At 43.3% G+C, this 14,168-nt stretch overlaps 1 protein-coding gene across 7 annotated transcripts in view; it reads left to right on the top strand.

Annotated features, from left to right (window-relative positions):
- Positions 1–9,815: 9,815 nt before the first annotated feature.
- The window catches only part of MTDH (metadherin), a 59,372-nt gene continuing 55,019 nt past the window's right edge, over positions 9,816–14,168 (top strand). For 2 of the 7 annotated variants that reach the window (XM_044245245.1, XM_044245238.1), the window contains exon 1: positions 9,830–10,522. In XM_044245245.1, the coding sequence (XP_044101180.1) occupies positions 10,142–10,522 (381 nt within the window). In that variant the 5' untranslated portion in view covers positions 9,830–10,141. Of the gene's footprint in view, positions 10,523–14,168 lie in introns of all 7 variants that reach the window. The other 5 variants (XM_044245243.1, XM_044245241.1, XM_044245242.1 and 2 more) reach the window with 4 other exon arrangements.

The following is a 14,168-nucleotide window of genomic DNA, read 5'->3' as shown; positions in this document are numbered from 1 at the left end:
TTTCTCTTTCATGCTCCTCATAATTTTTCCAGCTTCTGACCACTACTTAGTTTCAAAGCCACTCCCACATTTTCAGGTATTTATTACAAGGGTACTCCTCTACCAGGTACCCAAATACCACAATTAGTTATCTATGGCTATAAAACAACATTACCACAAATTTAATAACTTAAAACAATACCCATATATTATCTCACTGTTCCTGCAAAGTCAAAAATATGAATGCAGCTTAATTGGCTACTCTGCCTTGGTGCCCTTAGACTGGTATTGGTCAGGACTGGAGTCTTACCTGATACTCAACCAGGGAAGATTCTGATTCCAGATTCATGTGGTTGTTGGCAGGATTTAGTTCTTTCTGGTTTTTCAGACTAAGAGTCTTGCTTGCTTTCTTGGCGGCGGCTGGGAAGAGACCAAACTTTGTTTCTTGCCCCCTGGGAAGAGCTTCCTCAGGGAAGCTCACTTCACCAAACAAGCAAGCAAAGAGAAAATAGTATCTTCTAGCAAAATGGCAACTACATCTTATGTGATATAATCATCCTTTGCCATATTCTATTGGTTAGAAGAAAGTCACAGGTTTCTTCCATGTTCAAGGGGAAGAGATTGCACAAAGATATGAATAATACCAGGAGTCAAGATGACTTGGGGGGCATCCCAATATTTTTTCTTTCATCCACAAAATATTGATGCCTTCAATTGGGGATGTATCTATATTTGCCTTGTGTATAAATGGCTATTGGGTTTTTATTCACATTAACATGAGTATGGGGGCACCTGGTGGTTCAGTTAAGTGTCTGACTCTTGATTTCAGCTCAAGTGATGATCTCAAGGTGGTGAGATCCGCCCTCACTGTGCTCCATCCTGTGTATGAATCTTGCTTAAGATTCTCTCTTGCCCTCTCCCTCTGCCCCCACGCTCCCTACCCCCACCACCCACATGCATGCCCACATGCTCTTGATCTCTGTCTCTCAAAATAAATAAACAAAACTATGAGTATCAACTATTCTTTTAAATATGTCCTGAACATTGACTATGTGCTAGGCATTATACTAGGTACAGGTTGAAGTTCAATGATGAGCAAATCCGGACACAGTTCCTGTTCTCATGGAAATTATAGTCAGAGGGAGAGAAAAAATAATCCTATGAATAAGTGTGAAATTACAATTTTGACACAGGCTATGAAAATTTGTGGTACTTTGAAAATATGCAACATGAGGAAGTGACCTGATCTGGTGGTTAGGCACAGCCTGTGGGAGGATGTCTCATTTGAGGTACAAAGAATGAACAGGAATTAACTAGGGAAAGCCCTAAGGAAGAACAAATATAAAGGGCTTGTAAGAGAAGAAAGCATCAAGTGACTGAGGAATGAAAAGTATGATTAGAGCAAAGAAACAAAGAGTTACCTTCAAATTCTCATCTGTCCTTTAGACTCTACACCTATGTATTCACCTGCTTATTTGATATTCAGTTGGATATTTTATACTACTCAAATCAATGCCTATAAAACCACGCTACTGCTTTTGGCTTGCCAAGCTTAGTTCTTTCCCAGTATTCTCTAGTTCAGTGAATGGCACCGCCATCTGTCCAGCTGGAAGTGAGAAACCTAGGAGTCATTCCATCTTCCTCAACATCTCACCAAAATCTTAAGGACTTTATCACTAGCTACAGCAGAGTTCACCATAATCCAGATATACCATATTTTCTCATGTCCCAAGCCTTTACTTTCTCTGGTCTCCATGCTTAGAAATTCGTCTCCACCCCCTCCCTTCTCTTCTTAGCAACATCCTACTCATTCTTCAAGACTTAACCTAAACATACCACACTAACGTTCCGCTACCCCATGCAGAAGTAATCTCTCCCTCCTTGATGATACCAAACACTGTATATACCTCATCATCCCTGTTATAGGTTGAGTTCTCTGGGAAGCAGGCTTTAAGATAGATCAGCATAAAGGAAGTGCTCTTGGAAACAATGTCTGTGGAAGGGAGAGAAGGAAGTAGGACTGGGCAGAGGAAAAACTGAGCTGTCACACAGTGCTAGCAATTCTCAACCAAGCCTACGTGGTGCCCTGGGGCTGAGATGGTCCTTTAAAATTGTCCCACATTAGGGCAAGCAGGCCAGGCTATTGAGTGACTGGATATGGGCTATCCCTGGAAGGAGACATGACCTTGGCTGAAGAGGTTTTCCTCGTTAATCACCCCAAAAGTCTGACACCTAATGGATGTCTTCTGCTAATACTCTCAGAGTACAGAGTGGGGGAATAAGTCTCTCATTATTGAAGTGGCATCTAGGAGATGCCTTACAGCGTCCAGTCTAATACCCCTGCTCAAATCAACTTACTATAGCAATACTCTCTTGTATTAAGGCTATTTAATAAAGGGACCATCATATTCACTAGGTTCTGAGATTTCTGAGGACAGTATGTATTTCAGAGTTATGATTTCATGGAAGTACAGTGAAGAAATGATTAAAGAAATGGTTAAAGAAATGACCAAAAGATACTGATTAACCAAAACATGAGAGCCTAGTTGATGAAACCGAATGCCAATTTCTTCCTTCACACCAGGATTTCCCAACCACTTTTTAATTATCACCCCTTTAAGTGCCTTTTTAGATATTTTTCCCTAATCACCACCTATGAAATTTTAGTGCCACAAGTATATTGCATATCTGTGCATCTAGTATATTTTATCTGTATGTTATACATTTCTAAAAGTGTTTTTTGCCCTGAGAACCAGTAATTTTCTTTATTTTATTTTATTTCACAGAGATCACAAGTAGGCAGAGAGGCAGGCAGAGGGGGGGGTGGGAAACAGGCACCCTGCTGAGCAGAGAACCCTAAGCGGGGCTCGATTCCAGGACCCGGAGAGCATGACCTGAGCTAAAGGCAGAGGCTTAACGCACTGAGCCACCCAGGCGCCCCGAGTAATTTTCATCCCCACGGGAGCAACATTGGTCCATTAAGAATGCATGATTTAGATCAATAAATGTAACTGTTAAGAGGATCAGAGTAGGGGCATCTGGGTGGCTCAGTGGGTTAAGTCTCTACCTTCCACCCAGGTGATGATCTCAGGGTCCTGGGATCAAGCCCCGTGCTCTCTGCTCAGCGGGGAGCCTACTTCTCCCTCTCTCTCTCTGCCTGCCTCTCTGCCTACTTGTGAATACTGTCAAATAAATAAAATCTTTTAAAATAAGAAAAGAGGATCAAAGTACTTAAGTCTGCTCTTCAGCCCATTCTCTGTTATGTAGTAGAGTCTACATGAGAGGCCACATGGGTGTGCCATGCTGAGCATGGAATCAGTGCAAAGGTGGCTAAATGAACTTAGCAGCTCCTTGTTGAGGAGTTGATGGTCTGAGACCCTTTTCCCCATTCTAAGATGATAGAGACCCAAGAGTTGAGTTGTCAAGGGAGCCTCCATTATTCTGTACAAACTATTGCTTTAGTCATTTAGTTTTTGTCATTTGTATTTAATTACAAGGCATTTCTGACATATAAACAGTAGAAATTATATGAGACTCCTGTACCCATAATCTAGTTTGAGATAAAGCATTATAGATACATTGGTAGCCTCCTCCCCTCCTGTATACCTCACTCCAGTCTCGTTTCTCTCTCTCTCTCTCTCTCTCCTTGGGAATAACCACTATCCTGAATTTGGTGTTCATTATTCCCCTGCATCGTTTTACATTTTTATTTATAAACCTGCTTTTTAAACTTTATATACATGATATCAGAATGTAAATTTCCTTTGCCATGTTTATTGTGGCATGGCATTCCACTGAGCGAATCTTTTGTTAATCACATTCAGTCTTCTCTGCTTCCCTGGGCCACTCCATTCATGCCCAAACCAGTTTTTACCTTCATACAGATTCTTAGCATATCCTCTGATCTTTTAAAGAGACTTAGAAATATCCTGGCCCTTTCAGCAACACATTTATAAATTATTTTTCAGTTTGGGATACTTCTGTAGATAATTTCATTATTTACTAATTCTTACTGATTTATTTTGAGGATGATCCTTTCCTGACCATAGTTCCAAAGTCTTCACACACTCAACTGTAGTTTCCTGCTTTACCGTAAAATCACCCTTCTAGGTATATGATCCCGTGGCCCAGGAGTTTATAATGGTAATAGTCTATATATTTTTTTTAAGATTTTTATTTATTTGACAGACCAAGATCTCAAGTAGGCAGATAGAGAGGAGGAAGCAGGCTCCCCGCTGAGCAGAGAGCCAGAGGTGGGGCTCTATCCAAGGACCCTGGGATCATGACCTGAGCCAAAGGCAGAGGCTTTAACCCACTGAGCCACCCAGGCACCCCAGTAATAGTCTATATTTTGAAGACCCAAGGCTATATCTTTCTTTCATCAGCCCTCAAAGATAAGTTACTTGAGTGGAAGCTTCCTCTACTGTTATGGACTGAAGGTCCCTTCAATTCAAATGTTGAAGCTTAACCCCCAATGTGACTGTAATTGGAGATAGGGCTTTTAAAGAAATAATTGAAGGTTAAGTGAAGTTATAGCTAGGGCTCTGATCTGATTAGTATCCTTATAAGACAGGAGTTCACCAGCTTTTTACCCACCTCTTGGGAAATAGCAGGAAGGTGACCATCAGCAAGAGTCCTTACCAGAAACTGACCATGATGACACCTTGATCCTGGATTTCCAGCCTCCAGAATTGTGAGAAAACAAATCTTTGTTTTAGCTCCCTAGTCTATGGAATTTTATCACGGCAGCCTGAGCAGACAAACACATATTCTAATCCCAAGAACGAATCACACAGGATACTGAAAAAGAGGGGCAGCCAACGGGCCACAGCAATGGGAAGACTGCATTCTACCCTTGAGCTTGGCCATTCAGACTCTAGGGTTTGACATCCCTCTGAAGCCTCCTTTTTCTCTTCTGTGAAATGAGAGACTTAACTTTTTCGGGTCCCTTAAGACTTCCTAATTAAAAGGGTTAGATTACACATTGTGGGCTATGACTCAGGCAATTGCATTGCCAGGATTCTATCCTTAAGAAGTAATTATGGATAGTCACAGAGATTTAGTTATAAGCATGTTCATGCCAAAATTGCAATCAATAGGAAAAAAAAAACCTAAAAGACAATAAACCCTGTAATCTAACAATCCAACAATGATGTTAAATTACAGTAGAACCAGACAATAGAATAAGTGAATATTTATTATGCAAACCTATAGAAACTGCCTTTGTTAATAAACATCAAGTATAGGGACACCTATACTTCATTCAGTTAAGCATCTGACTCTTGATCTCAGTTCAGGTCTTTTTTTTTTTTTTTAAAGATTTTATTTATTTGACAGACAGAGATCACAAGTAGGTAGAGAGGCAGGCAGAGAGAGAGAGAGAGAGAGAGAGGTGGAAGCAGACTCCCTGCTGAGCAGAGAGCCCGATGCGGGGCTCGATCCCAGGACCCTGAGACTATGACCTGAGCCGAAAGCGGAGGCTTTAACCCACTGAGCCACCCAGGCGCCCCGTCAGCTCAGGTCTTGATCTCAGGGTCGGGAGTTCAAGCCCTGAACAGGGCTCCATACTGGGCATGGAGACTATTTTTAAAAAATAATAAACATCAAGGATATAGTATTGAGAAACCTTTTTAAAATCATAGATTGGCAAAAATTTTGTTAGATATTCCCTCACTCGGGTGCCTGGGTGGCTCGGTCAGTTAAATGTCTGCCTTTGGCTCAGGTCATCATCCTGGGGTCCTAGGATGAAGCCCCATGTGGGGCTCCCTGCTCAGTAGGGAGCCTGCTTCTCTCTCTCCCCCACCCCTCTCCATACTTGTGTTCTTTCTCTCAAATAAACAGTCTTAACAAAAGGAAAAAAGAAACCCCTTCAGTAAGCATGGAACATCCTACTCTTATAAGAATCTGAGCCATGCAGATCACTTTTTAAAAACTTCTTTGAACTGCTTTTTTGAGGTGTAGCAATTTAAACTACAATATTTAAAGTACACAACTTGTTAAGTTCTCGCATACATACATACCCATATAACCAACGCAACAATGAAGATAATGAACCTATCCATAACTCCCTGAAGTTTCCTGGTACCCCTTGGTAATCCCTCCCTCCCCCTTTCCCCAAGTAACTCTAGATTTACTAACACCATAGTTTGCATTTCCTAGTTTTATATAAATGGAATCATACTGTATGTATTTTTTTTTTTGGCCTGGTTACTTTCACTCAGCATAATTATGTTGACATTTGTCTATGTTGTTGCATGTGTTTATAATTCATTCCTTTTTCTTTCTGAGTGGTATTCCGTTGTATGAGTCACTTTGACACCTAGAAAAAGCAGTTTTTAGTTCCAACCCAGGTTTCAGGTTAAGAGTTTTCAGAAACATTTCACACTTACCTTAATATTGCCATTTCTGAGGAATTAGGGTTCTGCATCTACTTGGGCCAGGCCTGGTAACTCCTTACACAGTGTGCCTGCTTTGCTTAGAGTCTTTCAAAGCATTGCTTCGTTTAAGCTTTACATACACATCATTCTGCCACAAATTAATAAACCCAACTTTGTGTTACCAAAGGTGTGTTCCTGGTTTTAAATGGCCTTTATCAATGGACATCAATGTTTATGACCACATTAAGTGCAAAACGGTAAATAGCACATGACCTTATTTCTGTTTTTAAAATATAAATACTTGGGAGGGACGCCTGGGTGGCTCAGGGGGTTGAGCCTCTGCCTTCGGCTCAGGTTATGATCTCAGGGTCCTGGCATCTGGCTCTCTTCTCAGCGGGGAGCCTGCTTCCCCCTCTCTCTCTGCCTGCCTCTCTGCTTACTTGTGATCTCTGTCAAATAAATAAAATCTTTAAATAAATACATATATATATAAATACTTGGAAGGATGATTATATAGTTATATATGAAAAATGGTACTTGTATTATAAATACACTTTACCATATTTTTAAGGTTTTTTAAAAGGCATTTTTAGGGACAGTCAGGAAAAAAAAGGTGAAATTATTTTACATAATCAATACTTGCTAGGCTGCCAAAGGAACAGACACATTGTGTTACTACTACTGTATAATAGTTTAATTCATAAATCCATAGGTGTTATCCTAGAATGGGCAGTTGAACTTCTTAAGAAAGTAATCACTGGGGTGCCTGGGTGGCTCAGTGGGTTAAGCCGCTGCCTTCGGCTCAGGTCATGATCTCAGGGTCCTGGGATCGAGTCCCACATCGGGCTCTCTGCTCAGCAGGAAGCCTGCTTCCCTTCCTCTCTCTCTGCCTGCCTCTCTGCCTACTTGTGATCTCTCTCTCTCTCTCTCTGTCAAATAAATAAATAAATAAATCTTTAAAAAAAAAAAAAGAAAGAAAGAAAGTAATCATTTTTCCCATCTCTGGAAACAAAATGTTAAATGTGAGATTAAGGGGCGCCTGGGTGGCTCAGGGGTTTAAGCCTCTGCCTTCAGCTCAGGTCATGATCTCAGGGACCTGGGATCGAGCCCCGCATCGGGCTCTCTGCTCAGCAGGGAGCCTGCTTCCCTCTCTCTCTCTCTCTGCCTGCCTCTCTGTCTACTCGTGATCTCTCTCTGTGAAATAAATAAATAAAATATTAAAATAAATAAATAAATAAATGTGAGATTAAAAATCTAATTTCTGGGGCGCCTGGGTGGCTCAGTGGGTTAAGCCGCTGCCTTCAGCTCAGGTCATGATCTCAGGGTCCTGGGATCGAGTCCCGCATTGGGCTCTCTGCTCAGCGGGGAGCCTGCTTCCCTCTCTCTCTCTCTGCCTGCCTCTCCATCTACTTGTGATTTCTGTCTGTCAAATAAATAAATAAAATCTTTTTTTAAAAAAATCTAATTTCTTTTTTTTTTTTTTCTTCAGATTTTTTGGGGCACCTGGGTGGCTCAGTGGGTTAAAGCCTCTGCCTTCGGCTCAGGTCATGATCCCAGGATCCTGGGATCGAGCCCCACATCAAGATCTCTGCTCAGCGGGATGCCTGCTTCTCTTCCTCTTTCTCTCTGCCTGCCTCTCTGCCTATTTGTGATCTCTGTCTGTCAAGTAAATAAATTTTTTTAAAATAAGATTTTTTATTTATTTATCTGACAGAGATCACAGGTAGGCAGAGGAGGCAGGCAGAGAGAGAGAGAGAAGAAGAGAAGCAGGCTCCCTGCTGAGCAGAGAGCCTGATTCAGGGCTCCATCCCAGGACCCTGGGATCATGACCCAAGCCAAAGGCAGAGGCTTGAACCCACTGAGACACCCAGGTGCCCCATAAAAATCTAATTTCATAAATACAAATGGAATTCGGAAACTTTTAGGGCTAAAGAAGATCTAATGTCATCATCAAGTTTTTGGCCTTGTAACTTACATTGTCTTTAATTATAAGTCTATATAAAGCTTAGCAAGAGTAGTAGTTCGTTTTTACTATTTACAAAACTCTCTTCCACCCACTAATCAACATGCATTACAACACTACTGAAAGTAGGTCAAAATACTCTTTAATACATTTTGAGTATTAGGTGCTTATTGATCTTACCCTCTTTTCAAATCTTTGAGAAAGTCTGTACAATTGACCCTTGACAATTGACTCGTTTCAACTGCCTGGGTCCACCAACACGTGAATTTCTTTCAGTAAACACGGTACAGTACCCTAAATGTATTTTCCTTAAGATTTTTTAAAACATTTTTTCTCTAGTTTACAGTAAGAATGTAATACACAATACATATACAAAAATATGTTAGGTGACTGTTCCTGTTCTTGGTAAGACTTCCAGTCAACAATAGACTATTAAGTTTTGAGGAAGTCAAAAGTTACATTCCACTGTCCAGGAGACAGTGCCCCTAACCCCTGAGCTGTTCAAGGGTCAACAATATTTAGTCCACTTAAGATACTTGTTTACACGCTAATTATTTAATGATTAAACAGCTTCCTTACAGCAAAGTGGAAAGAAAACCTAAGGCACCCCGCAAACATCACCTTTGTAATCAAAATCCGAAAGGGCAATTCATTTCTTCCTAACTCTACCCAGAAATGGTCAATACAGATTCTAAAAATAGAATTTTTTCAAACTCCTTTTGTGGTCTTGAATGAAAGCTTAAAATAAAACAAGGACGCGTAAACACAGTCCAATGTGCTTCTTTTGTTATTTCTCATTAAAGCTACAAATTAGTAGGAAAATAGTGCCGCCCACGGGCTTCGCAAGTTTTGAATTCTGGGGAACACCCAGAGCAGGAGTGAATGAGCGAAATTGATGCGAACCGCCCCAGTCAGGCCAGCGAATGATAGGCACGCGGTGTGCTGGTTGGCCCTGAAGAGAAAAAGCCAGTTTGTGAATGAAACCTGGGGCTTGGAAGAGGAACGTCCGGCTTCATACTCGGTTAAGCCCACTCTGGAAGAACCTAGCGGTGTGACCCAGGGAGAAAACGCTGACTCCACCTACAGCACTCCCAGAAAAAGAATGGAGAAAACCTACACCTACTAGGGCGACTTTGACCTAAACACCCGCCCGACCCGCTTTCACGCTCTTCACCCTCTCCCCTCTCCCCCCCACCCCCGACTTCCTCGAAAGCCCCTCCCCTGGACTCATCCAAAGCGCCACGTCTCCTAACGCCGAAGCACCAGCTACCCCGCGGAGGCTTCCTGCCGTTAACCCCTCCCAGACTCCCGCCCCAGGTCTGCGATCCCCAGGCTCCGAGCCTCCCCTAGGCCACGATGGGTCAACGCCAACTGCAGGAGCCGCGCCCTCGACCCAACGGCTCCCGCCCCGCCGCGCCCCTCCCGGGCCCACGTGACACCCACGACCCGCCCATGGCGCCCACGTGACCCGCGGCCATCCCCGCGCGCGGCGTGGATCGCGGCCGGAGCCGCCATTGTTCCGCCGAGGGACGACAGCGGGGCCTGGCACTGGCGCCGAGACGCCGCTTAGCGGCCGCCACTGGAGACACTCCCTCCCGCCGCCCCCCTCCTCTTGGCGGCGGCGGAGCGAGGCTGACTAGGGGGACCTGGGAGCCCCCTCTCCTGGCGGCGGCAGCTGCCGATCCCCGGCTCCGGCGCGAGGGGCGGCCGCGATGCGCTCAGCCTGAGGCAGTCCGGCCCGGCCCTTCTTCGCCTCCCCTGACTCTTGTACAGCGTCCGTGCGCCCCGCCGTCATCCTGCGAGTCTCGCTGACGGAGGGAAGATGGCTGCACAGAGCTGGCAGGACGAGCTGGCCCGGCAGGCCGAGGAAGGCTCGGCTCGGCTGCGGGAAATGCTTTCGGTTGGCCTAGGCTTTCTGCGCACCGAGCTGGGCCTCGACCTGGGGCTGGAGCCGAAGCGGTACCCGGGCTGGGTGATTCTGGTGGGCACCGGCGCGCTGGGGCTGCTGCTGCTCGTCCTGCTCTGCTACGGCTGGGCCGCGGCTTGCGCCGGCGCCCGGAAAAAGCGGAGGAGCCCGCCCCGCAAGCGGGAGGAGGCGGCGGCAGTGCCGGCCTCGGCCCCTGACGATCTAGCCCTGTTGAAGAATCTCAGGAGCGAGGAGCAGAAGAAGAAGAACCGGAAGAAATTGCCCGAGAAGCCCAAAGTGAGTAGGGGTGGAGTGGCGGTAGACGAGGGGCCAGGGGCCGGCGTGGAAAGCCTCGAGAGAGCGGGAGGCCGACCCCGGCCGAGCCCCAGCCGCCCCCAGCCGCGAGTGGAAAAGGAAAGAGTGAGGTTAGTCCAGAGCTGGGACTCTGATCTCTCTAGCTAGAGGAGGTGATCGGTGGACACGTTACTGGGGAATCGTGGAGACTGGGGAAGTGTAGGACGGGTGGGGAAGACCAGCTTCGAGGAGGGAAGTTAGACGTCGTGGGGGTACGTTTAAATTGAAGCGCCCAGAGGTCAAGCAGCTTTCGGGGACCTGGACGGCCGGAATTACATACCAGCCCTTCTCGGGGCCTACCGGGTAGGCTGCGTGTGTGGAGAGTAATGGGACCTTAAGGTGGTGTTGGGAAGTTGTGGAAAGACTGCGCCTGGAAGACAGCGTCAAGTCACATGGAAACGGTAGCCAGTGGAGGAAATACGATGACCTAAAAAATCTGGGGCTTACGGAGGATTAAAAGTACCCAGGTCTAGACGCGCTTCCATTTTAGTTAGACTGTTTAAGGGAAATGGTTGCCCACTCCTGTTCTTGTGAATGTGGCCGATGGAGGCAAGGCAGGAGGGAGTCGGTTGCCGTATATACTTTGGGGTACGTGGCCCCATGAGAGAGAGCTCAGGCACATTCAGCGGTGTGAAACCGCATTCAGGTTTTGAAATAGAGTAAAAGGGGATGACAGAGCAGAATGGTGCAGTCTGAAAGAGAGATTTAGGCACCCATTTACCGGACCACGTGTGGAAATGAGAGCATCACATCCATTTTATCATGCCTTTCTCTTTTTTTTTTTTTTTTTTTTTATTGCCGTCTCCCCATGATATCTTTTATAGTTGTTGTTGTTTTTTTTTTAAACATAGTTGAGCAGAGTTTGGAGGATGTGCAGAATTAGAAACCGCTCTTAGCCCATTTTTATATACACTGAACTAAGTTCTTTGCTTTTCAGTACAATAAATGTAACCAAGGCCATACTTTGTGAAATGCACTGTGGTCTGTGTTGGGGAGTGGGAGGTACCCACACAGGAGTTGGAATCAATCCTGAAGACTAGTGTAGGAGACGGATTCATAAGCCATGCCTGTAGTACATAGACAGGTGCTGTAGGAGCGCAAGTGGTGTTCATGAGGTCTGGAATGTGGGAGACCAGTTCTGTTGAAGGGATTGGAAGAAGTGGGATTTGAGTTCAAACTAAAGCAATGAGAGTATTGTTGGTACCAGTACAAAGAATAAGTCAGTATTGGAGAAGTGACAGGTCATAGTGCATTATTAGACCTAGGTAAATGATCCCATTTTGTCTGCTGATTAAGAGGATGTAAGATACATACAAAATCTGGGCAAGGTACAGCTTTGTCAGTATGAAGTCTGCCTTAAGTTAGAAGAGGAAATAGAACTGATTTGGAACATATGTAATTAAATTTGTTGAGCACATCAAATGTTACCAGAAAGTAATGTATGGTGAACACAGAGAAATTGGCTTCAAAATAAGCAAAGAAGGTGATCTTGAAAAAAACCGCATATATTAGTAAGCCTAAACCCTGTGTGGATGAAGCAGGTTGTGAACATTGCAAAGCCCTGTTTGGGATGTCTGGAATTTCAGATAGACTTGAGTGCAGAGACAGGTGCCCCGGGATCCCATCTGAAGTGCATCATAACATTCAGATGACCTGTCTGAAGAAGGAACAGGCTTCTGTGAAACTTGTCCTGTGAAGAAGACTCATCAAACTTAGGACTTAATGCTTCTCTTTTTCGTTTTAGTTAAGGAATGGGGAAGTGAGTGAATAAATAAATCTAATATTAATCTTTGGGGAGTGGAGAATGGGATGACTGATCAAATGGTTGAATGTTAATTGGGTGAGAAAATATCTTTGCCTACTTCATGGTACAAATGTGTTAGAGAAGCTTGTCAACATTAACAAAATTCTAGTTTTCAAACTTTTTTTGACTGCAGCTTACAGTAAGAAACACATTTTACATTGTAGTACCTGTTTCCACCCTTCCCCTACACACATACCGAACCATTCTGTTTTTCTTTAATGATATTTGTGACCCATCAGATTGGCTTCACATTTCATTGCAAGGTATGACCCACAGAAAATTACTGCTCTATGGGATTGAAAAGTGAAAGTATCCATTTGTGCAGTACTCAAACGCTTCGCACTGTGCTAAGTATTTACTTGGAGAAAAGCAGCATACTACTTGCAAATCGAAGGCAGTAAAAAGGAATACAATATTCATATGTCTCATTGTGAAGGGGATACAAAAGTAAAAGCTCAGTTACTCACTCCCCAGGGAGCTTTTTATTCCAGTTGTGGAAAAAGATACACTAAAAAAAAAAAAAAATTAACAGTGCAGACCCATTATGGGCCCAGGATGCTGTGAACGGATTTATCATATAATCTGGCTTTGAATGTGAGTAGGAGCAAGGTAGTGGAAGAGGCTGAAGCAACAGAAAAGGCCCATTAGAGGAAGACTTACTCTGTCAGCCTGGTAGGAATGGAGACTAAAGTAAGGCATTTAACCTTGCTCTGTTTAGCTTGTCTTGTATATAAATTGAGAATCTTGAGTTAAAATACTGCAAAATTCCTCAAAATGTTATCTCTGACTACTTGCAATAGAGTTACTTAGAATGTTTATTAAAATTTATGGATTCCTGAGCACCAGAAAGATCTGATCAATTCAAGATCTCTGGAACAGAGTCCAGTGAATCTGCATTTTCAAGCTGCCTTGGTAAATCCTTGCTGTTAGTTTAAAAGTCACTCATTGGTGTAGGATCATAAGATCCACAGAGTAGGAGAGGTTTCTAAGTGGAATCGTGTTTAATCTTATAATCCGTCTCTTCATTACTACATCATTCTGATACACACTTTAGGATATACCTTACTCTGATCCAACTAAACTACTATGGGTTTGTGAAAGGATATTACATATTTACTTAAATATTTTATGTTCATCATTTTATCCCATGATTTTTAGTTCTCTGTGAAGCCATTTCAAATTTTGCAAGTCAAGTTTTTAAAATTTGTTTCTAATAACTTATTTTCATCTGTAGAATAGGTGTTATTTAGCTCTTTAATATCTCCCTATAAGGACTTTTTGACATTTTTATATCACTTTGGTTTTTGTCCCCTAATAATGTCCTGGCATAGGTTTTTTTAAGGTATGAATGCAGTTTATTTCCCTATTTAAAGTGGAGGGAGTGGCACTTTTCTCTGGGCTTATTTCTTGAGATTTTTGGAAATTATTGTTATGTAGATTCCATGACATGTAGTACAATGTGAGTATTAAATAGGCACTCAGTAAGTGTTTTTAACTTGAATTATTCTGAGCAGTGCTTTAGATAGATATGAGATCTCAGATAACTGGTCTTTAACAATCATTGTTTTGAATTTCAACTGGAAGCCTATAACCCAGGATCAACTTCAATAAAAATTTATTTCAGTGAAAAGATTATTTTTATATTAGTGTAGGATTTCTCATAAAGATTTGCTGTAGTGCAGTTGTTGATATCAGTAAGCTCAATGAATAGTGTTTTGTCTTGTTTACTGCTGTGTAACCTTGCATGGTGCTTGACACTCAATTAATAATTACAGAATGCATGAA

This window comes from Neovison vison, chromosome 4 (genome assembly GCF_020171115.1).
Source record: "Neovison vison isolate M4711 chromosome 4, ASM_NN_V1, whole genome shotgun sequence".
NCBI classification, from domain to species: Eukaryota; Metazoa; Chordata; class Mammalia; order Carnivora; family Mustelidae; genus Neogale; species Neogale vison.
This window is presented reverse-complemented; position numbering and strand designations above follow the sequence as displayed.